Source organism: Mustela nivalis (genome assembly GCF_964662115.1).
Source record: "Mustela nivalis genome assembly, chromosome: 2".
Lineage (NCBI taxonomy): Eukaryota > Metazoa > Chordata > Mammalia > Carnivora > Mustelidae > Mustela > Mustela nivalis.
This window is the reverse complement of record NC_139021.1, coordinates 76,484,844-76,512,106: the sequence shown is the minus strand read 5'-3', so window position 1 is coordinate 76,512,106 and position 27,263 is coordinate 76,484,844. Positions and strand designations below refer to the sequence as shown.

At 37.2% G+C, this 27,263-nt stretch overlaps 1 protein-coding gene across 3 annotated transcripts in view; it reads left to right on the top strand.

Moving 5' to 3' along the window:
* NKAIN3 (sodium/potassium transporting ATPase interacting 3) overlaps nucleotides 1–27,263 on the top strand; it is a 622,933-nt gene that overhangs the window by 479,953 nt on the left and 115,717 nt on the right. For all 3 annotated transcript variants that reach the window (XM_082721220.1, XM_082721219.1, XM_082721218.1), the window contains exon 4: nucleotides 6,165–6,362. In XM_082721220.1, coding sequence (XP_082577346.1) covers nucleotides 6,165–6,362 — 198 coding nt within the window. The remainder of the gene's footprint in view (nucleotides 1–6,164; nucleotides 6,363–27,263) is intronic.

Below are 27,263 nucleotides of genomic sequence, written 5' to 3'. Positions count from 1 at the left end.
TCTCCAGCACATCATCTCCTTCATACCAGTTTTTAAAATGTATACTTATTTTTGCCTACTGATTTGTTTACTTTATTATCTCGCTTCTCCACTAGCATGTATGTTCCATGAGGGCAGGATAAGACCGCCTTTCTTCAGTCTTACATCCTAATGCGTAACTCATTGTAGCTACTCCGGAAATACCTGTTGGCTGGATCGAGGAGACGTCATTGCTTCCTGTAATGGTTCAATCCAGAGAATTAAGCCCCAGAATGAGTACAAAAGGCTTAATTACTTTTTGTTCAGCTTTTGGCCTGTGACCAAAGATACAGAATTGAAAAATCCTAGCAATACCTTCTTATAGAGATGGGATACAGGAAGGCAAAGTGATCAATGGCCACTTCCTTGGAAGACTGCTTTTTTCTTTTAGCTTTTAAAATTTGAGTGTAGTTGCTACATTGTTACCTTATTTCAGGTGCACAACAGAGTGATTAGACAAATTTATACATTATGCTGTGCTCACCGCACGTGTAGCTACTAGTTGTCACCATACAATACTATTACAATATCACTGACTGTATTTCTTATATTATGTCTTTTAATCCTGTGGCTTAATTCATTTCATAACTGGAAGCCTGTACCTCCCACCTCCCTTCACCCATTTTTCCCACCCCTCCACCCCCACCCTCTGGCAACCACCACTTTGTTCTCTGCATTTATAGGTGCAGACTGCTCTTTATCTCCAGAACCAGTGGCATAAACCTAAGTGATTATGACTTGTTCATGGATTGCACAAGGATTCTCTAAGAAAGCAGCAGCAAATGATGAATGCTTCCCAATGGAAGCTTGAATACCTTTTAAACCTTTCTCTAAAGAAAATAACATAATTGTTGATATGTTTGAACTGGTTCCAAATCTTTGTATGATGTGCTCTAAACACTTATACCTCGCTACCAAGCACTGTGTTTATTCTGTGGATGTACAGTACCCTCTGAAATGTTTAGTGTTTAGTGAAAAAAAATTAAAAGTGTGAGAAAGTTGTTTTAACTTGTCTAATTCATATTCTAAGATGAACAAGTATTTCAAAAGTAGTTTCAACTGACATGAATTCTGTTATATAAATATAAACCCATGCTAACTCTTTAAAATTGAGCAAGATCTATTTCATTAAATGTGTGTTCACTTTCAGAGAGGCTGGCTCAGGATAAGAGAGAATAAAAAGACAAAGAAAATAGAATACTGCATAAACGTGGATTCGATGACTCTTTAAGCCACAACTAAGGAAACAGGGGGAAAAACAAAGAATATTAGCAGTCAAGAATCCATTTCTAGAAGTAGAAAGGATTAGCTAAAGTTGAATTAGACACATACCCCCCGCAAAGCAGATGATTGAAAGTACATAGAAGAAAAGACAAAGACTAGCTCCTTGATTAGTAAGAAATTATATAGCGGTATACTATAAAAGAAGTGACTATTGAGCTGAGTGTGGTACACTTCTTGTGAATGGGATGTAAGCAAGTATGTCCACCTACACAGTTCATGAACAACATTTCAAAGAATTCTAGAAATTTCTTCTTGTTTAATTCAAGAAGAAAATGGAAACAAGTTTGGAATTCACACTAGAGAAAGGAAAGAACTTTTAAGCATTTAATTTTGCTTAAATAGATATTAGGGGAAAGCAGCTATTCTGGAATCATTTTCTTCTAAGTCACAGCTTTGTGAGTGTGAGCAGATAGAGCTAACCAGTGGTTCTCCGTGCATTGACTCACGTTCTCCTTGCTCCCCCTTGAAGCTACCGTCCTATGTTCTCACTACCTTTACTTGCACACTTCAGGAAAAAATACACCAAATTCTCTCTTCTCAGTCCCCTCTATTCCTTGTCATCCAGTTTTTCACTCCTAATACTCTTGTGGTATTGCACTTTATGGAAAACTACCCTCCCACCCCCGCCCAACCAGTCATCAAATTCATTAGTCCTTTTTTACCAGGCTTTGAGTTTCTGGCCTTACCTCCTTCCCTGATTCTGCCTTCTGTTTGGCTTGACATGCTGTCTCTCTCCAGGCTGTCCTCCTGCCTTGCAAGCCCTTCTGCTTTGATTTCATGTTTTTCTTCCCCCTCCTTGCTTTCTTCTTTCTTCTTTGTTCCCCAAAACAGTCCTTTGGTAATCACTTACACTTGCATAAAAACAGATATTATTGTTTATATCTTTTAAATTATAAAGAAAATGACAAAGATACCAGTGGCCAATTTTCTTAACCACAATGGGTTTATATCATCACATAATATTCTAACTCCAAGAACTGAAAGAGAAATGATATTTGAGCTACTTAAAATTATTTTAAAGGTTCCTTTGTTGATCAGCCATTTAGCATTAACCCATGTATTTCAAAACTACAGGTTTTGGTGTGGTAACAAAAAGCTTCAACAAACCAAGTGATCTTCTGTATTTATTTATTTTTCTTTATAAAGAACACTATTATAGTTTTCTGTGCTGCATTTCCTCCGATGTGCCTCATATAGGAAATTGACTAATCATGTGTTAAGGGTTTTTTTCAAATGTTTGAAATCTAGCCACTGAAGGGGCTTGAAATCAGACACAAACTTGCAATACAATTTTATACCAAATCGAAGTTAGAAGTTTGAACTTTCAGTATACTTTGATACTACTGATGTTCCCATTCTAATTTTAATACAGCCATTGCAAAAAACAGTACAGTTTATAAATATTTATAGTGCCAACAAATTAAGTGAGAACTACACAGAGAGATTTTATGAGTGTAACAAATATGTATCATGAGTTCATAAATTCACTTTTGTTTTATTTGTGTAATATAAATTTTAGTCCAAGTCATATTGAAAGGAATTTAGAGTCCAGCAATAGAAAAGGCCACTGGTTAAGAATACTTAAAGAGTAGAAATTGCTATGACTTTTGAGATCACGCCAGTTCATCCTGAACCTAATGAATTCTATTAAAACGGAAATAATAGTTTTTCGGTTGTGATCAGGACTAACTGTAAGAGATTAAATCTGATGGTCAGGAAAGGGAGCAGTCAGTGTGCAGTTTTGCTGCAGGTAAATTGCCTTGTATTAAACCGAATTCACTAGCTAAAGCAATTATTTTTCTATAATATTTTCCCTTCAGAGGGCACTGCAAATGATACATGTAGCAAACCGAGAACCAAGGGGGGAAAAAAAAGATGTAAAATGTTTTATTATCAATAAAGTGCTGTAACTGTGAAGGTAACTGAATGATAGGTGTAACAAACCAACAACCCAAAAAAGAAAAGAAAAAAAGATGTAAAATGTTTTAATAGCGATCTAATCGGAGGCATACTTATAATAGTAGTTTTTTTTTAACCCACCAGGGTCCTAGGGCTCTCCAAGCAATAGAAATTGACTGAAGCCATGCAGAAGTTCCAGAAAAGGCTTTTTATTGGGCCTTATGCCCCAGCACAAGGGAGGTAGCAGAAAGGAAAGGGTCTTTCAGACTGGATTTCAGAACAAAGGCCCGCAAACGTTGTAAAGGAGCTGAGGCAGTAAAGGACTGATGTTCACGCATGGAGAGATGGGAATTTCTTGGCACCTGCGCCCCTGCATGTCATGCTTCTTCATGTATTATGTGTCTAATTAGCATGTTTATAACATTATAAAGCGGGAAGGAGGGGAAAGTAGGTGAAAGGTCAGCTCTGGGGTCTGCCTTGGCACAGACTGGTTGGTTTGGTCTTCACCAGTCTTCACAGTGGAGTCCCTCTTCCGGTGAGCACCCTGCTTCCTCATTCCTGCAAGGTATGCTACTCAAGAGGTATTGAAGGGCCCTGGTGGCTCAGTCCTTAAGGATCTGCCTTCGGCTCAGGTCATGATCCCAGCGTCCTGGGATTCAGCCCCACAATGTGCTCCCTGCTCAGCGGGAAGCCTGCTTCTCCCTCTCTCACTCCCCTTGCTTGTGTTCCCTCTCTCACTGTCTGTCCCTCCGTCTAATAAATAAATTAAAGAAAAAAAAAGAAGAGGTATAGAGTTTCCGCTACCAAGGAATGTTGGGTTTTGTGGTCAGCGTTCAGGGGACCTGTGTGGGGTCCCCTGCCTTGTCTCCATTTAAATTGAGGGAAATCTAAAACTGCAGAGTAACTTTTCCTACTCGCATGAACGGAACATATTTCTTACGTCATGATTCACGTTCACAGACAGCGGTGAATAACAGGGAGTCCTTGCTCCGGGAAGTCTCACACTGTTTGCTTCCAGCCCCCACCACATATAAGTTTAAGAGCTTTCCATTTCACACTAGTTCCAAAATCAATTTCTGGCCCTTAGAATTGTCCTATGCCACTGAGGTCGGGACTGTCCTTAGAATTGTCCTATGCCACTGAGGTCGGGACTGTCCTTAGAATTGTCCTATGCCACTGAGGTCGGGACTGTCCTTAGAATTGTCCTATGCCATTGAGGTAGGGACTGTCCTTATCCCACTGAGGTGGGGATGAGCAGCGTTTGTAATGTGCAGTCATGGGGCAGCCCCTGGGCTTCTGAGCAAAGACCATCATGTCCCCGCGGCACTAGTGAGTTCCGGAGCTTCCTCGTGGTGGTGGCTGGGAGATCAACAAAAGCAGACACCCTCCCGCTCCTGGGGCTTCCCTGCAGGTGCGGTGTCCTGGTCCTGGGTGTTGGGGGAGGCGGGTTGCTCCCCATCCTCATGCTTGCTCCTTCTGGCTCCACAGTCCAGCTGTAACTTTTAGGTTATTTGATCCTGGCTCCTCCTGTATTTTTTCTAATCTATTGTTATGGCAAAAACTGTATGCTCTTAGTTGTTCAAGGCTGACATTCCCCCAAAATACTAAAAAGCCTCCTTTGAGGATTAAACACCTGGGCTGTTGTCTCTGCTAAAAGCTTAGACAGCTTATTTTGATATGTAAATGTCAAAGATTGCCTTCTTTGTTCTTTCACTCTGGCTGTCAGAGGTATTTTCTGGAAAAAAATGGAAGAGGAAGCACCCAGCTCTCTTTTTAGGGTTTGAGGAATTATAGGGATTTGAGGGAGAACAGAGTAGGTAAAGGGATAGCACAGACTTCATAGCTGGAAGTACAGACTGCATAGGATCAGGTCTGGGGGTCTCTCATTAAAGAAGCAATTTATTTAATTTATTCATTAGATTGGGCAATCTATTGCCCAATCTGTCTTAGTTTCTCATGGCGGGTCTATAACAAGATACTACAAACAGAAACTTACTCGCACGGTTCTGGAGGCCAGAATTCTGAAATCAGTTTCGTGGGTCTGAATTCAAGATGCTGACAGGGCCGTGTTCCTTCTGGAGCTCTAGGAGAGAATCCTTCCTTATCTCTTCCACCTTTCCTGGGCTTGTGCCCGTGTTACTCCTCCTTCTGCCTGCATGCTCACACTGCCTTCTCCTGTTCTTCCTGGTGTCTGATCTCCCTCGGACTCCCTCTTGCAAGGATACAAGTGATTACATTTAGGGCCCACTCAGATCATCCAAAAGAAGGGAAAATTCACAGGTTCCAGGGAGTAGGATATGAATGTCTTTTGGGAGGACTGTTATTCAGCTTATTATAAACTGGGTTGGTAATAGTACCTGCACGAATATTAAAGGAGATACAAGTATGAAAAATGCTTAGAACAATGTCTAGCATGCAAAAAAGCACTCATTAAATGTTAGCCCACGATGGTGATACTGATGATGAAGAACAAGAAAATGCAGAAAGGTTTCAAACGGAACAAAATAATTTTTAAAATGAACGAATGTATGGGTCTTGTCTCTGGATTTTTTTGTGGGCTAACCTTAAAATGTTACTTTTCTAAGGACTGTATCTCTATATTAAACAATTGTAATCCAATAGTTTGGGCATATGGCATACACAGTCATTTGTGGTTCTGTCTTTTGTTATTTTTCACTTGAAATTTAAACAATTTTGTTCATCTGGAATTCTTCCTCTTCTTTTTTTTTTAACTTTTTTTTTTTACTTTTTTTTAATTTAAATTCAATTAGCTGGCATACAGAACATCATTAGTTTCAGATGTCACGTTCAATAATTCATCAGTTGCATACAACACCCAGTGCTCATGTGCCCTCCTTCATGCCCGTCACCCAGTTATCCCTGATTTCTTCCTAAGGTTGAAAATCAAAGATGTGATATAGTGGCATTGTCTCCTTTTGCTCTTCTGTCTTTTGCCCACCCAGGATACAGATCTGATGACATTCAACATTTCTGTACACCGGTCATGGTGGCGGGAACATGGGCCCGGCTGTGTCCGAAGAGTGCTGCCTCCATCGGCCCACGGCATGATGGACGACTACACGTACGTCTCCGTCACAGGCTGCATTGTTGATTTCCAGTACCTAGAGGTCATCCACAGTGCTGTCCAGATACTCCTCTCGGTAAGTAACATATTTGTATCATCTGATCTAGACTCTCTTTCGTTGGCATTTTGTAAGTAAACCTCTGCTCACAACCATCTGGTAGATAAAGCCTTAAATAAGCACATGGAGAGCATCCTTTAAACAATGGAAGTAACAGCGAGTATGCTAACATCAGCTCTACTTAATGAGGCTACATCTTTTCCTCCTGGTATCCACTATGTTTTAGAACTAGTTAGTTGCTGTAGTTCTAACCATACATACCATTGAAGGAAATAGCATCGCTGTCCCCCAGAAGTAGACTTGTACATTCTCTACTTACACTTCTGCTACTACTTCTACATCGAAAGCATTCTTTAACTAATAGTTCCAGAGGAAGAAGGATGCAAACACACTCAATGGCTTGCTCACTCTGGTAAGCCTCATATTTCACATAATAAATCCTTAAGAAAACAAATCCCTCCAAAGAGTTTTCTACATTGTAGTGCCTAACATTTGGTGTCTTGATATAATTCCATAGAAAGGAGCAGAGAGAAGAAATGGCTTGAATGGACCACACAAGGTGTATGTGCCGGGAATCTGTTTGTTTCTTCTACCAGATTGTCCCACCTACAGTTTGATTCCATGTGGACTGACATTAACTTAAGATATATACCATCATCAAGAATGATGTTCTTTTGAGATCCAGCAAGGACTTGGCATGTTAAGTCAATGTGTAATAAAGCCATTCTCAATCACACTTTTTATACAAACCAACTATCCATCTCAGTCCTTCTGTCCAACTGGTTAGAGGTAGAGTCAGAAAAAAAAGATACAGGCTCAATAGTGAATAAATAGACAACAGAAATAGAAGAGGTGTGTTTCAGTGAAGAACGTACCTTGGAATTATTTCTAGAAAGAAAGTTGAAAAATCCTTACTCTCCCTTATCTACTGCTGCATAACAGACCACTTCAGAATGGAATGACTTTGAGCACTATAAATGTATGGCTTAGAGTTTCTGTGGGTCAGGAGCTTGGGCAGGGTTTAGCTGAGGAGTTCTTCTGGTCCACATCATATGCTACAGGTTCATTCCTATGATCCTTTCAACCAGGAGCTCTGCTGAGCTTAGAATATCCAAGAAAACCTCATGCATATGTCTGGTGCTGGCTGTTGGACCACAGTCTCCTCCACAGCCTCTTCCTCCTCTTCCATCCTGTCTTTTTGCAGAAACTGCACAGGCTTTCTTATAGCAAGGCACTGAGGTTCCAAGAGAAACCCAACATGTAGGCATTTATCAGGTATCGACTTGAGTAATGCTGACTATAGCAGTCATATGACCAAGCCCAAGCTGAGTGAAGGGGGGCGGCTATAAAAAAGTGACAATACCAGGAGCCATGGCTCATTTGGGGCCACCAATGTAGCGGTCTCTCCTCACTTGTACAATGTATGAATTATTGTTCTTTGATCTGCATATGTAAGTCCTAAAAAAGTGTTTTAGAGCATATTTAAAATACAACTTTCTAGAAAGATGAAACACTAGAATAAAAAAATCAAAGCTTGTTTAGGGTTCTAGTTCAATTAAAGGCAAATTCTGTCCTTGATAAAAAATAGAAAAAGGTTGGGCCTCAAAATTTAGGAATTTTTTTTTTTTTTGGCAGATATAGCAGGGAATCTGATTATTCTTGGTTTCTATATATTGCCAAATGTCAATAGATGCTTATCAGTCTTTTCCTATTTTCTGGTCATTCTTTAATCTCCTAGAGGTTACATATCAAACTGTGGCAGATATATATGTTTAAATGATTGTTTTTAAAAAAATATAGAGGTAAATTATCTTAAAAATTTTCAATCTATTTTAAGGTACACAACTACTTTATTATTATACACTAGATTCTAAACTATTATACACTAGATGCCTGTTCTTTTTTTGTTTTAATTCTGTAGCATTTTTCTACAATTTTTCATATCTGGACAGATCTCCCTCCTTTTAAAAATTATTCATAGTAAATTGCTAAACCATTTTCTGGAATGATAGCATAATATTCAAACATTTTATAATCCAGAATACCATGGAATCAAAAAGTCGTTTCTCCATATCAAATGAGTGACAAAGTTACAGTATTTATTCAATAAGGGCCTGAATTGGCACCCAAAAACATACAGTAAGGAGAAATATAAATAAAATAGATGTTGCCACCTAAAAGTACTCATCAGTTATAAATTAATTCGTTGACATATTCAAAACTGTCCACCAGCATGTATGGTCCTGATTATAGAAGTCAGCCTTCCAGCAATAAAAGGATTAGTTGCTCATCTCTGACTTTTCCTGGGTAATACACCTGTGAGATAAGATTTCCAATATTTTATCTTTTTTATATTAAAATGGAATATACCCTGAAATTGTTTCACAGCTGTGAAATTATTTATTATTGTCTGGTTATATGGGCTTTCTATATTTTCCACTTATTTCATATAAATGTGTTTACAACTATTAGAATTGCAATTTTTAATGTGGTGACATGGGAGCAACTGCTGTAGCAGTCGCCTAGCATGTGCTGAGACGTCGGTCTTATTCCTGAAAAGGAGGGTGATGGTTGCAGTATTTAACAGCCTGTGTTGTATGGGCAACAAGTTGGCAAAGGGATAAAGCGGTTTGAGATGGGGCAATACCCTGGAGGCCTGTTGAACCAGGGGTTTCAGGGGGAAGGGGGAAGACCCCTTGTCATCGTGCTGGCGGTGCAGAAAGATCTAGAAGGATGCAGGAGAGGACAATGGAAGTGGGCAGGATTATGGAGGGAAGTCCTGGGATTCGAAGGCAGCAGCTCTCTGGCAAAGGGAGAGGAAAGTATTTGAATGATTAACCCATGGATACAGCTCTGCTTTGCTGATGAATCCTAACTGTATTGTCTCACCTGAGAGTAGAGCTTGGAACTAGAAAACATGAAATCCCAGTCGTAAACATCTACAGGGACTACATACAAGCCTGACAGAAAGAAACCAACAACAACAACAACAAAAATAGCAGAATTTGGCAAGAAGACAACCACCTGGGATTCCCTGTGGGACCACGTGCCACAACTGTCCCCAGTACCGGAGCTCCAGCTTCCACCCTGGGTCAGTGCTGCTGTCTCTGCACAGCAGCTTCTTGTCTTGGGCTTCCCTCACTGGCCCCCTGGATGAGCAGGAAAGGGAGTGTGGAAGGCAAAGAGGGGGTTCCTGTGGCCCTGATCTCTCCACAGCCCCTAGTGGGGCTCTTGCAAATTGTCAGAACATCAACTTAAACTTCAGGGTAGAATCCAAAGAGAAACTGTGGACAGTATGGGGAGAGGAACAAAATCGAATCCGTGGAGGAGATGACGTGTCAAGAGCAGTAGCCAAGATCAAGCCATGGGATGATGTTAGTCCCTCCTCTCTGTGAGCACTGCCCCTGCCCTTGGTTCTTTTGCTCATCATTTCTACCGGAAGGACGGCCAGTGACTTCCCAGAGAGTTGATAGTCTTTCTGCCCCCAGTTCTGTCTCACCCACCATCACAAGTGTACTTGCTCCCCTGGGGGGGAAGATTACCAAGTGCCAGTCTGATCACTCACTTGCTTTCTGATCACCAGCCAAAGATTCCCATAGGAATATATTGCTATTACTGATGTTCCTACTATAATTGCTCTGTGCCTCTCCCTGTCCTATCCCAGTTGGTCCTTCAGAGGCCAAGGTCTCTATCCTGGTGGGCTGTTGAACTCTTAGGTCTTTAATCCCATACCTGACATCCATTTCCTGAATGAAAAATGTCTTTTCCACCATCTTCATAAGACACTCAATCATGAATTTTTATTCTGAGGACTAAATGTTTACTTAATATGTATTTATTTTCCTCATTCTGGTTCCCTAGAATTCGTTCCTACTCATGCCTCTTGAGAGCATTTGGCTGACTGAATAAATTTCATATTTTCATGAAAAATTTCAGAATTATCAGAGTGAAACAATGATTGAAGGAGCAAGTGAAAGGCCAGTAGCATGCTCCTGAACGCTGTGGCTTTGACTCCTTAATTACCTCATATCCCTAATGCCTATGGCTCTACCTAACACAGAGAAGCTATTCATTCAGAGTTGTTGAGTAAACTGTATATATTTTCTCGACTTTAGTTTTACAAAACACAAAGTGCATAATTTTTAAACCTTGAATGTAATTTACTGAGGCTATGTCTTAATTTTGTTTCATACCATTTGGTAAAGAAAACCTATCCAAACAACATGTTTCCAAGTTATTTCTGATGCAGATGTTATTTGTTTGGAATTTGGGAGAGTACCGAGGTGCAGGGAAAGGGAAAGTCAATCCACTCCAAGACCGTAAGTCTCCCTGTGCATTCATTCTTCTGCATGTATGTGTTATTTGAGAGGGCCTTTACTAGCTTAGTTACTTTACTCCCATTAAGGAGAACAGCAAAACAGTTTCTGGTGAAAATATAAAATTATGCCCAATTAAATTCCAAACCCTACCCTGTACATATTTTTAAATCAGATTTCCATTCTGGAAACGTAACACCACAGATTTAAAGAAGAAACATATATATGAAATTAAATGCTACAACCTAAAATACAGCACTTCCTTTTTCCACTGGAGAATATAGATAAAATATTTCTGATTGAAAGAATCTCTATAACCAGTTAATCTCATTCTACAGTATTATATTTTATTTATTTAATTACCAAACATCTGAACATGAAATCTTACAAAAGTTGAAATGAAACAAGTAACTAAAAGTCATATTCATATCACATATGATAAGCAAAGGCTCATTATCAATAACATATGGGGAAGTCATTTAAATAAATAATAAAAACAATGAAATCGAATCATTAAGTTAATGAGGAATATAAACAAATGTAATCACAAAGGAGAAAATCCAAATGGTACACAAAGGTGTAAAATGTGATTATTTTCAATAGTAACTTGATATGTGCAAATTAAACTTACACTACTTTAACAACTTTAAAAAAAAATTAACACATAACATTGAAGTAAATTTTTACCAACTTACTGGTAAAGACATTCTTTATTGCAAAGCCCATTAAAATGTCTGTACCTTTGGCCCTGTAAGTTCACTCAGTGGAATTTCTCCTGAGAAAATAATTCAATAGAAACAAAGAGCTGTCTGCATGATACTCTTTTCGCTGTTATATATGATAGCAAAACTAGGTATGTCTATGCAAATCCTGTTCAAGATAGTATAACAATTTATAGTACATCAACATGATCAGTAGATAGATAGCAATAACTATGATAATTTTATATAAAGTTTTATATTAAAACATGGAAAAGAATTTGTGATTTAAATAAGCAGTCAAGGATAAGATGTAAGAGGCAAAAAACAGATGTGGAATTATGGGTTTTCTCCCAGAATGTTTTTAGGTATTGTGTCACGTTTTTAGCATACTGTTAAATCGTCACGTGATTTGCATAGAAGCCTGGATGGGATGTTATAGATGTTTTTCTTGGATCATTAAACATTCCTCAATCTCATAATATTTACATGACCATTTGGAGGCACTCTTAAATCTATAGTTACTACAAGTTATTTTGTTTTAGTGGATTCCTCAGTTCTGAGGTTAATAATAATGAATATGCAACTTAAGGTTCTTTTTCAATTTTTGGCATTAGTTATTTGCTGGCAAATAGATCCTTATGCTCATGATAACTATTAAATAATAGGTAGATAGATATATACATACATTATACATACATGCATAGAGATAGATAGATTTTTTTTAAGGGCTTCTTTTTTAAAACTGGTAGACAAATTCTAATCTCTAAACCTGAAGAGATCTTTAAAACTCACATTACCTATCTCTCTTTGGAGATATTTTTACACATATGCTGTCTTTTTTTTTTTTTTTTTTTTAAGATTTATTTGTTTTGACAGAGAGAGAGAACAAGAAGGGGGAGTGGCAGGCAGAGGGAGACGGAGAAGCAGGTTCCCGCTGAGCAAGGAGCCCAATGTGGGGCTCCATCTCAGGACGCTGGAATCACGACCAGGGCCAAAGGCAGCCGCTTAACCGAATGAGCCACCCAGGAGCCACACACGTATTGTCTTGAATCCTCATTGTCAACATATTCTCCGTCATATGTGATAGGTGACAAGTCTCTCTCTTTAACGTCTTTGGAGGCTGTCCCCATGGTCAGACCTGGGGCCCAGAACACTTCGAGAATGGCTTTTCCATCATCCCCATTTTGTTTGCACATCAATCTATCTGGTCATGTCAGTGTTCATCACTGTTTTCTGCCTTCATATCAAATACATTCAGCTTAAAGATAAATTAAAACTCAATAGGGTGAAAAGTAACATGAGACCACAAGGTATCCTGCAGAATCTTTATCCTCAAAAGGCTGTGTAGATATCCGTTCCATCCGCTTAGATTTGTAAATGCCTCAGTGACAGGAGCAGATAATACTATTGCTAAGTCAGTAACATATGCTCACACAGTTTAAGAATGCAAGTCGAAAGACAAGCTTTGAAATAAGTTCCAATTGCTATCAATTATACGCCTCCAAACATGTAAATAGAGTGAAATGTGGCTTTTTTGTTGTTGTTTTATTTCTGTGTTAACATTTACATTTATTTAACAAGCTCCCAATATGTTTGGAGCTCCTCTGAGTGCTTTGCAAATATGAACTCATTTAATCTTTAAAACGACCCAAGAAGAAAGTATTATTTTATTCATTTTTCAAGTTTGAAAGCCCAGATGTACAGAGAAATTAATTTTCCCAAGGTCACACAGCTTATAATGAGTGAAGCTGACCTCACACCCAGGCAGATGGAATCCAGAGTGCATGGTCTTAACTACTTTGTCGTGCTTCCTTAGGATATTGGAAAGAGCACTTCCCATTTCCTTATAGCTCTTTGCTGAGGTCAGTGATAATATCTTTCAGAGCTGTTAAGGCCCTGAATCTCTTCTGTGTTGGTGAGTTTACTGACAGCTCCAGTATTTTTAAAGTAAAAGAGAGCAATGAATAATTATCCAATAGTTATATGACTTATAAAAGGAATAGTTCAAAATGTTTCCTTTACCCTTGAAAAAATCTTTTTTAAAGATTTAATTTGTTTATTTATTTGAGAGAGAGAGAGAGAGAGAGAGTGAGTGCACACGTGAGGGGAGGAGGAGAGGGAGAGGGAGAGACTCTCAAGCAGACTCTGGAAGCGCAGAGCCCAACCAGAGGCTCCATCTCAGGATCCTGAGATCATGACCTAAGCTGAAACCAAAAGTAGGATGCCTAACCAACTGAGCCACCCAGGTACTTCCCAAATATCTTTTAACCACATTTTTGTTGTTTAAAAAAAAAAGGAAGATTTCAGCACTTACTCAATGCTAAGTATACCAAATTCCTTTTTTTGTTGATGCTTGCTGTGGCTTTCTAGGTGCTACTAACAGGAATAAAATCATAGTCAATCTTTCCTGCCCTAAACTCTTCTGAGAATCACTCTTTCCCAGGAAATCTATTTTTAGCAGTCAAGGATAAGATCTAAGTGCTACCTGAAATTATTAGTATTTAGATTAGTTATTTCCTGTCCAGCATATTGGGTCTCTATGTATTCATTTCTAGCCTCAGAAAACTGAGTCAACAGTCCATGCAGAGTTCCATAAAGGAATCAGTTATTGTACCATCAAAATATTGGGAAGGGTTTACAGTTGTGGGGGAAGAATTGCCATGTTAACAACACCAAAAGGGTTTCGGCTGAGACATTTGTGTTCAGGAACCAGGAGTATGCCTGGTCAGTAAAACTGCTTGTGTTTGAAAGTGTTTGTCTGAACTCTAATTTTAAGTAACATCTTTCTTGTTATTCATGTCTTAGCAGTGTACTCACTCTTTCTTTGAAAGGGGCATACATTTTTTAAAGGGTTTACTGAAATATAATTCATATATCATACAAACCACCCATTTAAAGCATACAGTTCAGTTGTTTTCAGCTTATTCACAGATAGGGCAACCAACACCATTGTCAATTTCAGAACATATTCATCACCTTCAAAAGAAACCTTGACCCGTTAGCTATTACCACCTATCCTTTCTTCCTCCCCAATCCTAGGCAACAGCTACTCTACCTTCTATCTTTATGGATTTGCCTATTCTGATCTTTCCATATAAATGAAATTATTTATTATGTGGTTTTTGTGTGTCTGGCTTCTTTCATTCTGAATGTTTTCAAGGTTCACTCATGTTGTATGTAGAGGAACTATATTTTTTTTAATGGCTAAATAATACTCTATCATATATTTACTTCTAATATTTTTGTCTGTTATAATACAAGTACAATATTAAGTACAATACAAAATTTTCAGAAATGCACTTAAATGCATAAATCCCTTACCTGCTCACTGATGGAATTTGGCCCAATCTACCATATATTTTGTCTACATATATATCCATGTTTTGGAAACCTCCAGATTACAGATAGCAATTCTCAGCTCTTATAGACATTTGGTCTTACATAAATCTAATACTAATATCACAGCATCTGGGATTTTAACCACCTAAAACATGCATTTAAAGTTCATATTCTTCTTATGCCATGGCATTCTCCTTAATGGTGTATGTATGATTGGATTTTATTCAGTATGTTAATCAGTTATCACAGACATTTATATCTCAAACAAAAAATTCCATACCATTTCCAAACAACCAAATTAGTCTCACAAAGGACCAGATACTCATGATTATCCCAGACATGTTTGCAGGTTTCTATAAATTATTACTGCCCTACTTGTTTCAAATAATCTGCGAAACATTGATTATTAAATGCAAAAGTGAGTTATGACATTTGGTAGACTTAAATACAATTTCATCAGAGAAATGCAAAGCTTAATTAGAAATCATATCTAGCACAAAAACCATTATATAGAAAATCTGAGATATGTTTAATAATTAATCAAAGCAAACATTGTGAATTGGGCTTATGAAGATATTAAAAGCAAGAAAGCTCATTTTATTGATGCTTTGCTTAAGGTAATTTAATGTCATTCAGCTGTTGGCAGACATTTCATCTTTAGCCCTAGGTAGGATTAATTATTAGGTAAAAAGAAAAATAGCTTTCATAATAATAAGGATTATTTCAAAAAGGTTTACATTCTCCTTTTAGAAAGATCAAATTTTGTACAAATTCCATACAGAACATCTTTTGTCATTTCTCATGTTCTTTCTAAATGAAAACAAGCAGTACATCATTCATTCAGCAATACATACTCAGTAAGTCCCCTCTTCTACACAAAGCACTGTGCTAGGCGGCGTGGGGAAGAAAGGATGGAGATAAACCAAACAAGCAGAATCTGACATGATCCTCCCCATGGTATGATTCAGTCTACTAGGGAATATTGGTACACAAGCGAAATGTCAGCGTTCAGATGCCCAAAGGGATAGAGAGCCAGGACTTTGAACTTGCAGGACAAGTTTTGTAACTGGCTTTGTGTTATTCGCTAAGAAATATTGTCACAACATTTATACTGAAACTCGCTTGCTCAGGAAGGTTGTGGAGAGAAAAACTCTGGCCCTTGACTTCCTCTAAGTATCTATCCAAAAAGGACTTAATGATTATAAATGGTCAAATTGGTTTAGTCAATACTTATCAAAGCATTGATAAGATGTCTTTTAGGAAGCGGCATTTGAGCTGAGCTACAAATGAAGTCAATTGGCATGGGGCTAGGAATAGTCCAGAGGATATTCTACCGAATAGGTACACAGCAGAAAGGTACACATGGCCAGAGCCTAGAGAACAAGCAAGTGAGTGGTGAGAGATGAAATGAGAGAAGGTAGGCGTTAGAGAAGGCATGGTATAGAATCCGAGTTAGATTGTAAGACACTGGCAAGGTACTATTGTGTTTCAACCAGGACAGTGGTATGATCTATGTTTAGGAAAGCAGCTTTGGAGCTGTTTGAGGAATGGATTGGAGAATAAGAATGGAAGAAAACAAGTCAGTTTGTCGGCTATTCCAATAGAGCGGATGGTGACTTGAACTTGAGTAGAAATGCTTAGACAAGAGTCCTTGTAGGACAAGCACAAGTGACATGTGAGGAAAAGGAAGAAGTAAGGATGGAACTTAGGGTTTGTATTTGAACAATAGGGTAGATAATGCTGCTAGTTCCTGAGCTGAGTCTGGGAATCTTGCTCTTATCTCTGCTCGACATGTAAAATAATAGCAATCAAACACAGATCATTTTTTGAAATAGTTTTAATAATTAAAGGAATATTTCCAGATCTACTGTGAAACTTAAACACAGTCTGCCTAAAAGAAGCACCATCTAGAGGTAGAAGGTATACCTTTCAGGCTGAAAAATCATGCCATTCTAATTGTTAAAAATTATCATTTCATAATGGCTTAAAGCAATTAGTGCAGTATTGCCCTTTAACATTTAACTAAAAGTAAAACTGATAGCAAAAAAATCTATGAGGAAGGTGATGCTCTTTATTTAATCTGATCAGTGTAAATAGCTCTTTCATTTAAAATTGATTCATATAAAATTTGAGCAAATATTTGTAATGCATAATTATTACTTGATAGCAAAGATAATCAGGAAGCCCTGTAGACAATGAAACATGAACAATTAAAATCTTTAGAATACACAAAGTTTTCAGTAATAAGCTAAACTAACCCAAATAAATAGAAAAGTGTGTTTTAATGCTTGGCTATAAAGGATTCTAAAGCCAGTGTTAGTAATAAAAAAATCACAAGTATCATGGCTGGGTGTGCAACATGTGTCTTAGTATCTACTTCTGTAGTGTTATCTTGCATAATTTTCTCAAGAATAATGAAAAGTAGGCTTTCTTATCTCTCGTTATATATGAAGAAACTGACATAAAATAAATATTTTGTCCAAGGTCCTGTGGTCAGTGACTGGGGAGGGGACATCAAACCTGGTTCTTATAGATCCCAAAACTAATATACTTATTGAAGATACTTCCTTAATACATAAAACAAAAGGTAACATAGATCTAAATATGTCTTTTCATGTATGCTTTGGAAAGATACTAAAGTTCTGAAGTATCAACTTGCAAATCTTGTTCATGTATTTCACAATTTTGTGTAAGTCCAAATCTTCAAACTGTGAGGTTTTTTTGTCTTACACAAAATGTGCTGGACAGAGGAAGCAAGTTCTATCCAATTATTATTAATATCCAATTATTCTTGTTAAAGGAGTAAATCATCAGATCAAAACCAAAACTACCAGGTAATTCTTTCAGATGGAGCTTTGGAAGATCTTTCTATACCTCTGTGTGAATAGGAAACCATTCTGAGTTCTGAGACTGCGTGAAAAACAGAGGAAAATCAGTAGAGATTCAATTTATAAACAGATTTCAGTTTCTTAACCTAGAACACCTTTTCAACCTGTCAACACTTTCTTCACTTTCAGACTGATGGAATGACTATGCTTAAGCAAAATTCACCTGCTTCTAATCCAAAAGTGCATTCTCCTTTAACTCCTTCTTTTCTGGAGCAGATACAGTATATTCAACTTTGATTTTCTTTCCTGATCATTTAGTCAATTTATATTTGTATAGGAGCTACACTGTAAGAAAGGAGTTAATAAAAATGTATATGACCAGAGGTTAATCAAATTGTTAATATGCAACTATATATATTTAATTCTAATTAAGTGTAACTTTGTCATCTCATATTAAAGTCAGTATTTTATATTTCATTTCAGCACATAATTTATTTCTATAAGATTAGTGCTTATATTCAACTAATAATATGTCTTACTTTTAGAATACATTTGGGGGCACCTGGGTGGCTCAGTGGGTTAAGCCTCTGCCTTTGGCTCAGGCCATGATCTCAGGGTCCTGCGACAGAGCCCCGCATCAGGCGCTCAGCTTGGCAGAAAGCCCACATCCCCCCTCTCTCTGCCTGCCTCTCCGCCTCCTTGTGATCTCTCTCTCTCCCTCTCTCTCTCTGTCAAATAAATAAATAAAATCTTAAAAAAAAAAAAAAAAGAATATGTTTGGAAATGCAGTTAAAATTCCACTAATGCTATGGTCTGAATGTTTGTGTGCTCCCCTCCGCCAACCACTAATTTTTATGTTGAAATTCTAACCTGCAAAGATGATGGTATCAGGAGGTGAGGCATTTGGAAATTCTTAAAGCCATATGAATGGAGCCCACATAAAATAGGATTAGAGTGTTATAAAAGAGGCTCCAGAAAGATCTTTAGCCCCTTCTACTGTGTGAGGACATAGGGAAGTGTTGGGAATGAACCAGGAAGAAGGCTCTCACTCAACAACACTGGCACCTTGATCTTGAACTTTCCAATCTCTAGAAATGTAAGAAATCAAACCTTTGTTGTTGGCTACCCCATCTGTGGTATTTTATTATAGCAGCTTAATTGGACTAAGACAACGGGGTCAGACCAAAAGATGTATTTCTAAACTGTTCAGTTCTACTTTGGAAGTCACTTGAATCTTCATTGTTTGTTTTATTGCTGTAATAATTATCATCAGCAAATATTAATTGTGATATACTTTTGGCCTTACACTTAACTCGGTAGATTCTCTATCTCAGTATAACAGGTATAAGACATGTTGACACAGTCTTACACTGATGATTGTCGATGATTAGAAAGAATAACAGAAAAAAAGGAATGGATAATTATGTGATAACTATTATGTATAAGCTTTGTTCTACACACTTTATAAATATATAATCTTCTTAGCAATTTTATTATTATCCCCATTTTTCAAATAAGGAAAGTAAGGGGAAAAATGCTATATGCCATTGCCCAGAGTCACCGAGATAACACTCGGTAGAACTGAGATTTGAAACAAGGTACTCTGGCTCCAAAAGATACATGGCTGACAGCCTCTGGTCTTTATTTTGTAACAGAGATTGCCTTTAGAAATGGCTTCCAGTTAGATGCAACAGACATTTCAAATCCTCTTTGAAATTCAGACGTGGGAGATGATCTAAGTTCCCTGAAGTGAAACAAGACCTTCACTGCAGATAGTTGATTTAGGAGGTGATCCCAAGGAAGCACAAGGAGAAGGGAATGCAAAAGGCCAGTGAAGAATGGGTTGTTGAACAAGTTATTACTATGAGCTCAGGGCTCAGGTTCCTGGGGATCCACCTTCTTTGTTCTGTGTGTGTGTCTCCATCCTCCCAAGTTGAGTGCCACTCTAAGAATGTTAAATCCCTGGTATTCTGGGATGCCCAGCCCAGGATGTGAGCAAGCTGTCTTGGGGCCAGAGAACCCTCTCAAGCCAAGAATCATGGAAGTCAGTACACAGGGAAACTGCCCACTGAAGTTTCAGGGTAACTCAAGGTGGGCCGAGGGACTAGGGAGTAGGGGATAACAGCACACACTATAGTAAGGAAGAGAAGGTATATATGGTCTTTGTCTGCCAACTTCCAGGTCCCTAACTTTGGATGACAGCACCTCAGTTGCCTTGTAGTTAGACAGCCGCACATGTAGTTAGGCAGCTGCACTCTTTCCTTCTGCATGATGACGGTGCACTCTGGAGAGGGCAGGGCTGGCTCCACTGCCCTCCAGCTCAAGGGTAAAATAGGAATCCCAAGAATTTTCAATCAGCATAGTCTTGCCCTGGACCCAGTGACTGGTTCACAGATAGTCATGTAAGCTTATTTCTAATACTCAGCTATGTAATTCTCAACTTTTAGGAAACATAAATTTTTCCTTTCTGAGGCTACTGAATTGGGAGGGCTTGGATGCAAGTCACCATTGTGTGGGTAGGGCCTATCTGAGAGAAAAAGAGATCTGTAAGAAAGGAAAGAAATACAGACACAGAGGAGCACAGACAGGCATCTAGTTCTGATTGAGCCCTAATCCAAACCAGCCCTACCAATGGACTTTTCAGTTACATGAATCAATAAAGTCTCTTTTTTGCTTAAATTATTTTCGGAAGAATTTCTCCCACCTATACCACTTTTTTATAACATTTTTGAATGTCTGAACAGTATCTTAACATCTGAGGGTTTACTGCCTCATTATTTAAAACCTCAGAATTTTTCATTGAAAGGGGTCTTTGAAGCCATGTAAGCCAGTCTTCCTCATGGTCTACAGCTGTGCTATGCCATGTGGTAGGCAGTTATCACAAGGCAGAGGAAAGGTGGCAGGTCCGAACTGAGATATACTCTAAGTGTAATTAATATACACACTGGATTTTGAAGAATTTGTACATAAAAAAATATAAAATATCCCATTGTTAATTTTTCTGTATTGATTATGCATTGAAATAAAAGTATTTGGAATATATTGGGCTAAATAGAATATATAATTAAGATGAACTTGATTCTTATCTTTTTATGTGGCCACTAGACAATTTTAAATCATACATGCAACTCACATTATATTTCTATTGGGCAGTACTGGTCTGTGGCTTCTCTGACAAATGGTGTTGCAGCCTTCTCTTGAACATGCAGCTCATTACCCCTCTAGGCGGCCCCATCCATTATTGGGCTGTGCTAAGTGTTAAAAATGATTGCCTGTAGATCCAAGATCCATCACCGTGAAACTTACATCTATCGGCACTAGTTCGGCCTCCTGAGTATGACAGAGTATCTACCCCTCCGTTCGCATCCAGCTCTTCTGGTTTGTTACTGGAAGATTACCACCCAGTGTATCTTTCACCGTCTGATCTCATAGGACATCACATTTTGACTGGTGCTTTGCTGACAGGATCCTGTATTTGCATTAGCAACTGTTGCAGATTTATTAGCTATGATCTTTTTATATCTCATGCAAAACCCGGCTCTGTGCCCTTCTGTGAAACTACAGGCAAGGGATAGATTTCTGTTTGGGACCCAGAAAGCTCTCTCTACCCTACATAAGTGTGACCTGGAGAGAAGAAGTTGAGGTCATCTAGCAAGGATGTTTTCTCTTGCCCTGAGTTCAGTCTTGGGAACATGGACATGGACTTCAGGCTGAGAAGAGGACAGTTGTCAAAAAGGAATGGCTGTTCTAGTCCACTTTTGGCAATCAACAGAGTCTATCCCAATATTACCTGCTCCAGCCCAGGCTTTGTGAAGGCAGACTGGTTGTTTAATAGTAGGGGAAATAGCTTCTTTGTCATTAGTATCCTTAAAAAAGTACCAAGAAATTTCATGTCCCCTTTAAATTCAAAAATAAAATAAGTAGAATGCTGCAAATTGCTACAAAAATATGTCCTGAAGATGTTTCAAGTGCTTGATGCTTGCTTTTATGATCAAATAGAATTCACATCTTTCCAGATAGAGTCGTAGTTTAAAACACTATTACTGTCTGTGGTTCTAATGTATTCATTGCAAAGTTGTGAGCGTGCATAGTAAGTTAAGTTTTTTTAATTGGGATTCCTTACATTTCAGGATATGGACATTCTTGAAAACAAAAACACCTGTGTCTGCCCCAAACTGACTCTTTTTTCATGTTATTTCAGCGTAGATTTCATCACTGACCCCTCAAATCCACATTTTAGTCTAGTGATCAGATAGATTATTTTTCTTTTTATTGCAAATATGTTTCCTAAAGAAGTTGTTAAATAAGATAAGTTCATGCCAGGCACTAATTAAACAACCAAGTCTTGTAGACATAATAATATGCCCTGATTATCCAAACAAGTATCTTAAGAAGAAATAAACTGTGGGGTAATGAATCTAATTCAAAGCATTAGGGCTAAAGCATTTCAGTGCCTTTTCAACATCCATATTTGCACAGTTTCAGTTTATATCAACATCTGATAAAAATGCTGTCTCTATAATGTCCAAAACATTCAGTTAATTCAATTCATTCATTTCAGTTAATTCAATATGGAAAAAAAAACATATCCACCAACAAATTGGCAAGCTGATTTTTCTAAAAGAGGTGAGCAAAACAGTCTCAGCCTAAGGTTTTAGAGAGACAATCTTAAAAAGCCAGAGCTTTGATCTTATCTCATTTTCTTCCTTCAATAAGTCATTGAACTGCTTCCTCCCACTTAAAAGATAATCACCTTCAACATTCTCTAGTTTCTCTTTTCCCCTAGTTCAGTGAGCATTCTCTATGCCAGCAAATCCAAAATTTCTAAAATCTCATTGTCAATAGCCTACGGTATTGGAACAGTTAAAGTGATTTTTTTTAAACAGATTAGAGATTTGGTCATCCTCTGAAAATCCTCCCAATTTGTACCTTTCCAGCATCTCACCACAGAATAGGTAATCTCTGAGGTCCCCAGTGACTTTCCTCTATGTGATAGGTGGATCCTAAGGTGACTCTCAATAACTTTTTCCTTTTAGGGTTAATGCTCTTGAATGATTGCCTCTCCTTGAGTACTGGCAGAGCCTGGGACTCGTTTCTAACCAACAGAATATGGCAAGATGATGTCCATCCCATGATACATTACATGATATGGCAAAAGTGATGAGATGTCACCCCCTTGATTATTTTATTCTATAAAAGTAGGAGGCCATACATGTGGAGGATAGAAGCAAGCAAGCAAGCACAAAGCTCTCCAAGCATAACTGGCTGACTGGGTGATGGAACACAAATGAAAGAAAGACCAGAAGAGTATGAAAGTAAATAAAAGCCAGGGAAGATTTGAAAGTTGCCTAAATTTTGAGTGTACTCTCTAACCTACACATAGATGCATCAGCAGAGGGTAGATTTACTAGTATAAGGCATTAAAGCAAACCTCTCATCAATCATTGATCAACTAGTAGGCTATTGCAGACATAGTAGTGACCTCTAGGATCCCACAATAAAAAATGTAACAGAACTTTTTTTTTTTTTAACTAAGCGGAGAAAAACTTAGCAGTTACATACCAAGTCATATACAAACAAGATTAAACCCAGACAAGCTATTTTAAAATAAAACAAAATAAACTAACAACCCACAGGGGATAAAAAGCAGTATCCAGAGTTGCTATAATTTATTATATAAAATGTTCAGCTTTCAACAACAACAACAACAAAAAATGAGATGTGCAGAGAAACAAGAAAATGTGACCCATCCCTCATGGGGGAAAAAAATAGTCAATAGAAATTGTCTGTAAATGGACTCAGATATTATATTAGGTAACAACTATTTCAAAGCACCAATTATAAAAATATTTAAAATTAAAGGAAATCATGTTTAAATTATTGAATGAAAATATGATGGCAATGAATCAACTAAGGAGTCCCAATAAGGAAATAGAAATTATGAAAAGAAACAAGTGTATATTCAATAATTGTAAGTTACAGTAGCTGAAATGAGAAATTCACTAAATGAATTCAATCACAAATTTGCATGTGGAAGAGTCATTAAACTTGAAGAAATAGAGATTATCCCATCTGATGAACAGAGGAGAAAATTGAAGAAAAGAGTGGACTTCTGAGATCTGGAGACAACAAAACAACATAAATGTAATTTGGATCCTAGAAGGATATGACAGAAATAGTGGCAAACATTTTTTTGAAGAAATAATAACACAACAGCTTTTCAAATTTAATGAAAAAATAAATCTAGAAATCCAAGAAGCTGAGTGAATCCCAAATTAGGACAAACAATAAATATAAGGAATTCCATGCCTAGATGCATCATAACCAGACTGTTGAAAATCCAAGTCTGGAAAGCAATAAAAGAAAAATAACTCATTACATACAGAGAAACCATGATAAAAATCAACAGCTGACTTCTCATCAAAGAAACAATGAAGGCCAGAAGACCATGAAATGATGCATTTAAATTGCTAAAAGTAAAAAACGGTCAGCCAAAAATTCTATTTCCATCAAAATGAAAGTGGCAAGTGAAAATAAAATGTACTCCCAGATAAACAAAAACGCACAAAATTTGTGGCTGAGACTTGTCTTACAAGACATACTAAAGAAAATGTTTCAGGCTGAAAGGAAAAAACCACCAGAGTATAAATTGAATTAAAAAGAAGAAATGAAGGGGGCACCTGGGTGGCTCAGTGGGTTAAGCCACTGCCTTCGACTCAGGTCATGATCTCAGGGTCCTGGGATCGAGTACCACATCGGGCTCTCTGCTCAGCGGGAAGCCTGCTTCCTCCTCTCTCTTTCTGCCTGCCTCTCTGCCTACTTGTGATCTCTGTCTGTCAAATAAATTTTAAAAAACTCTTTAAAAAAAAAAAAAAAGAAATGAAGAACAGCAGAAATGGTAAATATGTTGATACGTATAAAAAGTGGCCAAAATATAGTTCCTCTCTTTTCTTTCCACAGTATATTTAAAAGACAAAAGGTTCTGCAAAACAATAATAGCACTGTATTGTTAGGTCTCTAATATACATACATGTAATATATAACAATAGCAGAAAACAAGAAAAGGGAATAAAAGTATATCAGAGCAAAGTTTCTATAGTTTACCAGATTTCAGCGAATATTATCCTGAAGATTAATTACACTATGATAAACAAAGATGCATCCTGTAATGCTTTATGAAAAGAAAAATTACTTTTAAAGTGTAGTAAAGAGTCAATAGAGAAATTTAGATGATACAATAAGAAGACATTCAAATAAAATATATCTTTAATACAAAAGAAGGTCTTGAGGAAAAAAGAAAAAACAAAAAACCTATGAAATGTATTGAAATGCAATGGAAAAATTCCAGATGTAAATCCAAGTATGTGGATAATTATAATAAATGTGAATGTCAGAGAAAAGGCAGAGATTGTCAGATAGATTTTTTTTTTTTTAAAGAGCAACATCCAGCTGTATGCTATCTACAAAGGACACACTTCAGATTAAGACAAAAATTAGTTGAAAGTAATAAAATAGAAAAAGATATTCCACCCAAATAAGAATAGTAATAGGACATAATAAATATCTGAAAAAAATAGACTTTGAGTAAAGAGATATAATTATAGATGAGTGCATTCATAATGATAAAAATATCATACAACAAGATAATGTGTACACACCTAACAACAGAACCCAAAAGACATATGTGAAGACCAAAAGAATTGAAAGGATACATAAGAAATTTACAAATATAGTTGGATATATCAATACCCTACTCAGAAATTATTACATAAATAGAGAATCAGCAAGAATCTGGAAGACCTCCACAACACTAGCAACTAATTTGACCTACCTGATATTTATAGAACACTTTGCCTAACAACAGAATACACATTCTTTTTAAGAGCACATGGAACATTCTTCAAGGTAGACCATATGCTAAGCCATAAAACAAGCCTCAATAAATTTAAAAGAATTGAAGTTATTCAAAGTATGTTCTCTGACGATAAGAAAATTGAACTGAATGGAAACAAAAGCAACATAATAAAATTTATGGAAATGGAACGCAGCCAACGGTTATTAGAGGGAAATTTATACCTATAACTGAGCACATCAGAAATGACGAATATTTTCAAGTAAATAATCTTAGTGATCAACTTGGGCTTGAAAAAGAAGAACAAAGTACACTAAAACAAACAAAATTAAGGCAATAACAAAGAGCAAAGCATAAATAATAAAATAAAAATAGAAAAATAATAGAGCAAATCAAAATAACCAAAGATTGGCACTTTCAAAAGATCTACAAAACTGATGAACATTTAGCTAGATTGACCAGGAAAAAAATGAAAGAAAACATCAATGACCAAAATGAGAAATGAAAGAAGGGACTCTCCTATTGACCCTATAGAAAGTGGAAGGATTATAAGAGCATACCATGAACAACTTTATGGAAACAATTTAGATAACTTACATAAAATAGATCAAGTACCAAAACTGACTCAAGAAGAGTTTATAAAACTGAATAGGCCAACCACAAGGAAATAAAGAAAATGAATTAGTAATTAAAAATTGCCCAGGAGCATCTGGGTGACTCAGTCGGTTAGGCATTCAACTCTTGATTTCAGCTCAGGTCATGATCTCAGGGTTGTGTGATTGAGCCCCAGATCAGGCTCCACAGTGGGCATGGAGCCTGCTTAAGATTCTCTCTCTCCCTCTCCCTCTGCCCATATGCCCCCTCTCTCCCTCCCTCTTAAAAGGAAAAAGAAAAAGAAAGAAAGAAAGAAAGAAAAAAAGAAAATTTTGCCCAAAAAAGAAAGGTTGAAGCCTGAATAGTGGCTTTGGTAAATTCTGTAAAAATACTTCAAAAATATATAATGTAAATCTTTCACAAAATTTTCAGAAAATAGAACACGAAGGGACACTTCTCAACTCCTTCTCTTAGTCTACTCTTTAGACACCAAAACCACAGAAAAACCTCACCAAAAAACTACAAACCAATATCTTATTTAGACACACAAATCCTTCATCAGAGACTGGCATGCAGAATCTAGTAAAATATAAAAAGTATTATTTTTAAATGGAAACCACAATGAGATCATCATTTGTGCCTACTGATATGGCAATAATAAAAGATGGGCAGTAATGAACACTGGTGAAGATTTAGAGAAATTGGAACTTTTATACAGTGCTGGGAGGGCTACAAAATGTCCAGCTACTTTGGAAAATAGTCTAATAGCTCCTTATAAGATTAAATAGAGAGTTTTCATACAGACCAACAATTTCCCTCCTAGGTACAGACCCAAGAAAAATGAAAACATTCATCCATGCAAAAACTTGTACACAAAGGTTCATAGCAGTCTTACTTAATAATGATCAAAAAAAAAAAAAAAAAAAAAGAAGCAACCATAATATCCATCCGGGATATGAAGTACTGATACATGCTACAACATGGATTAACCTCAAAAACATTATGCTAAGTGAAAGAAGCCGGTCACAAAAGACCACCTTAGTATATGATTCCATTTACAAGAAATGTACATAACAGGCAAATCTATAGAGACATAAAGTTGATTAGTGGTGACCTGAGGCTGGCAGAGTGGGAGGAAGGGGAGGAATGGGAGGTGACTGCTAATGGGTATGAGTTTCTTTTTGGAATAATGTGAGTGTTCTAAAATTAGATCATGGTGATAGTTGCACAGCTATATAAATATGATAAAATTCACTGGATTGTACATTTTAAATGGGTGAATTCTATGC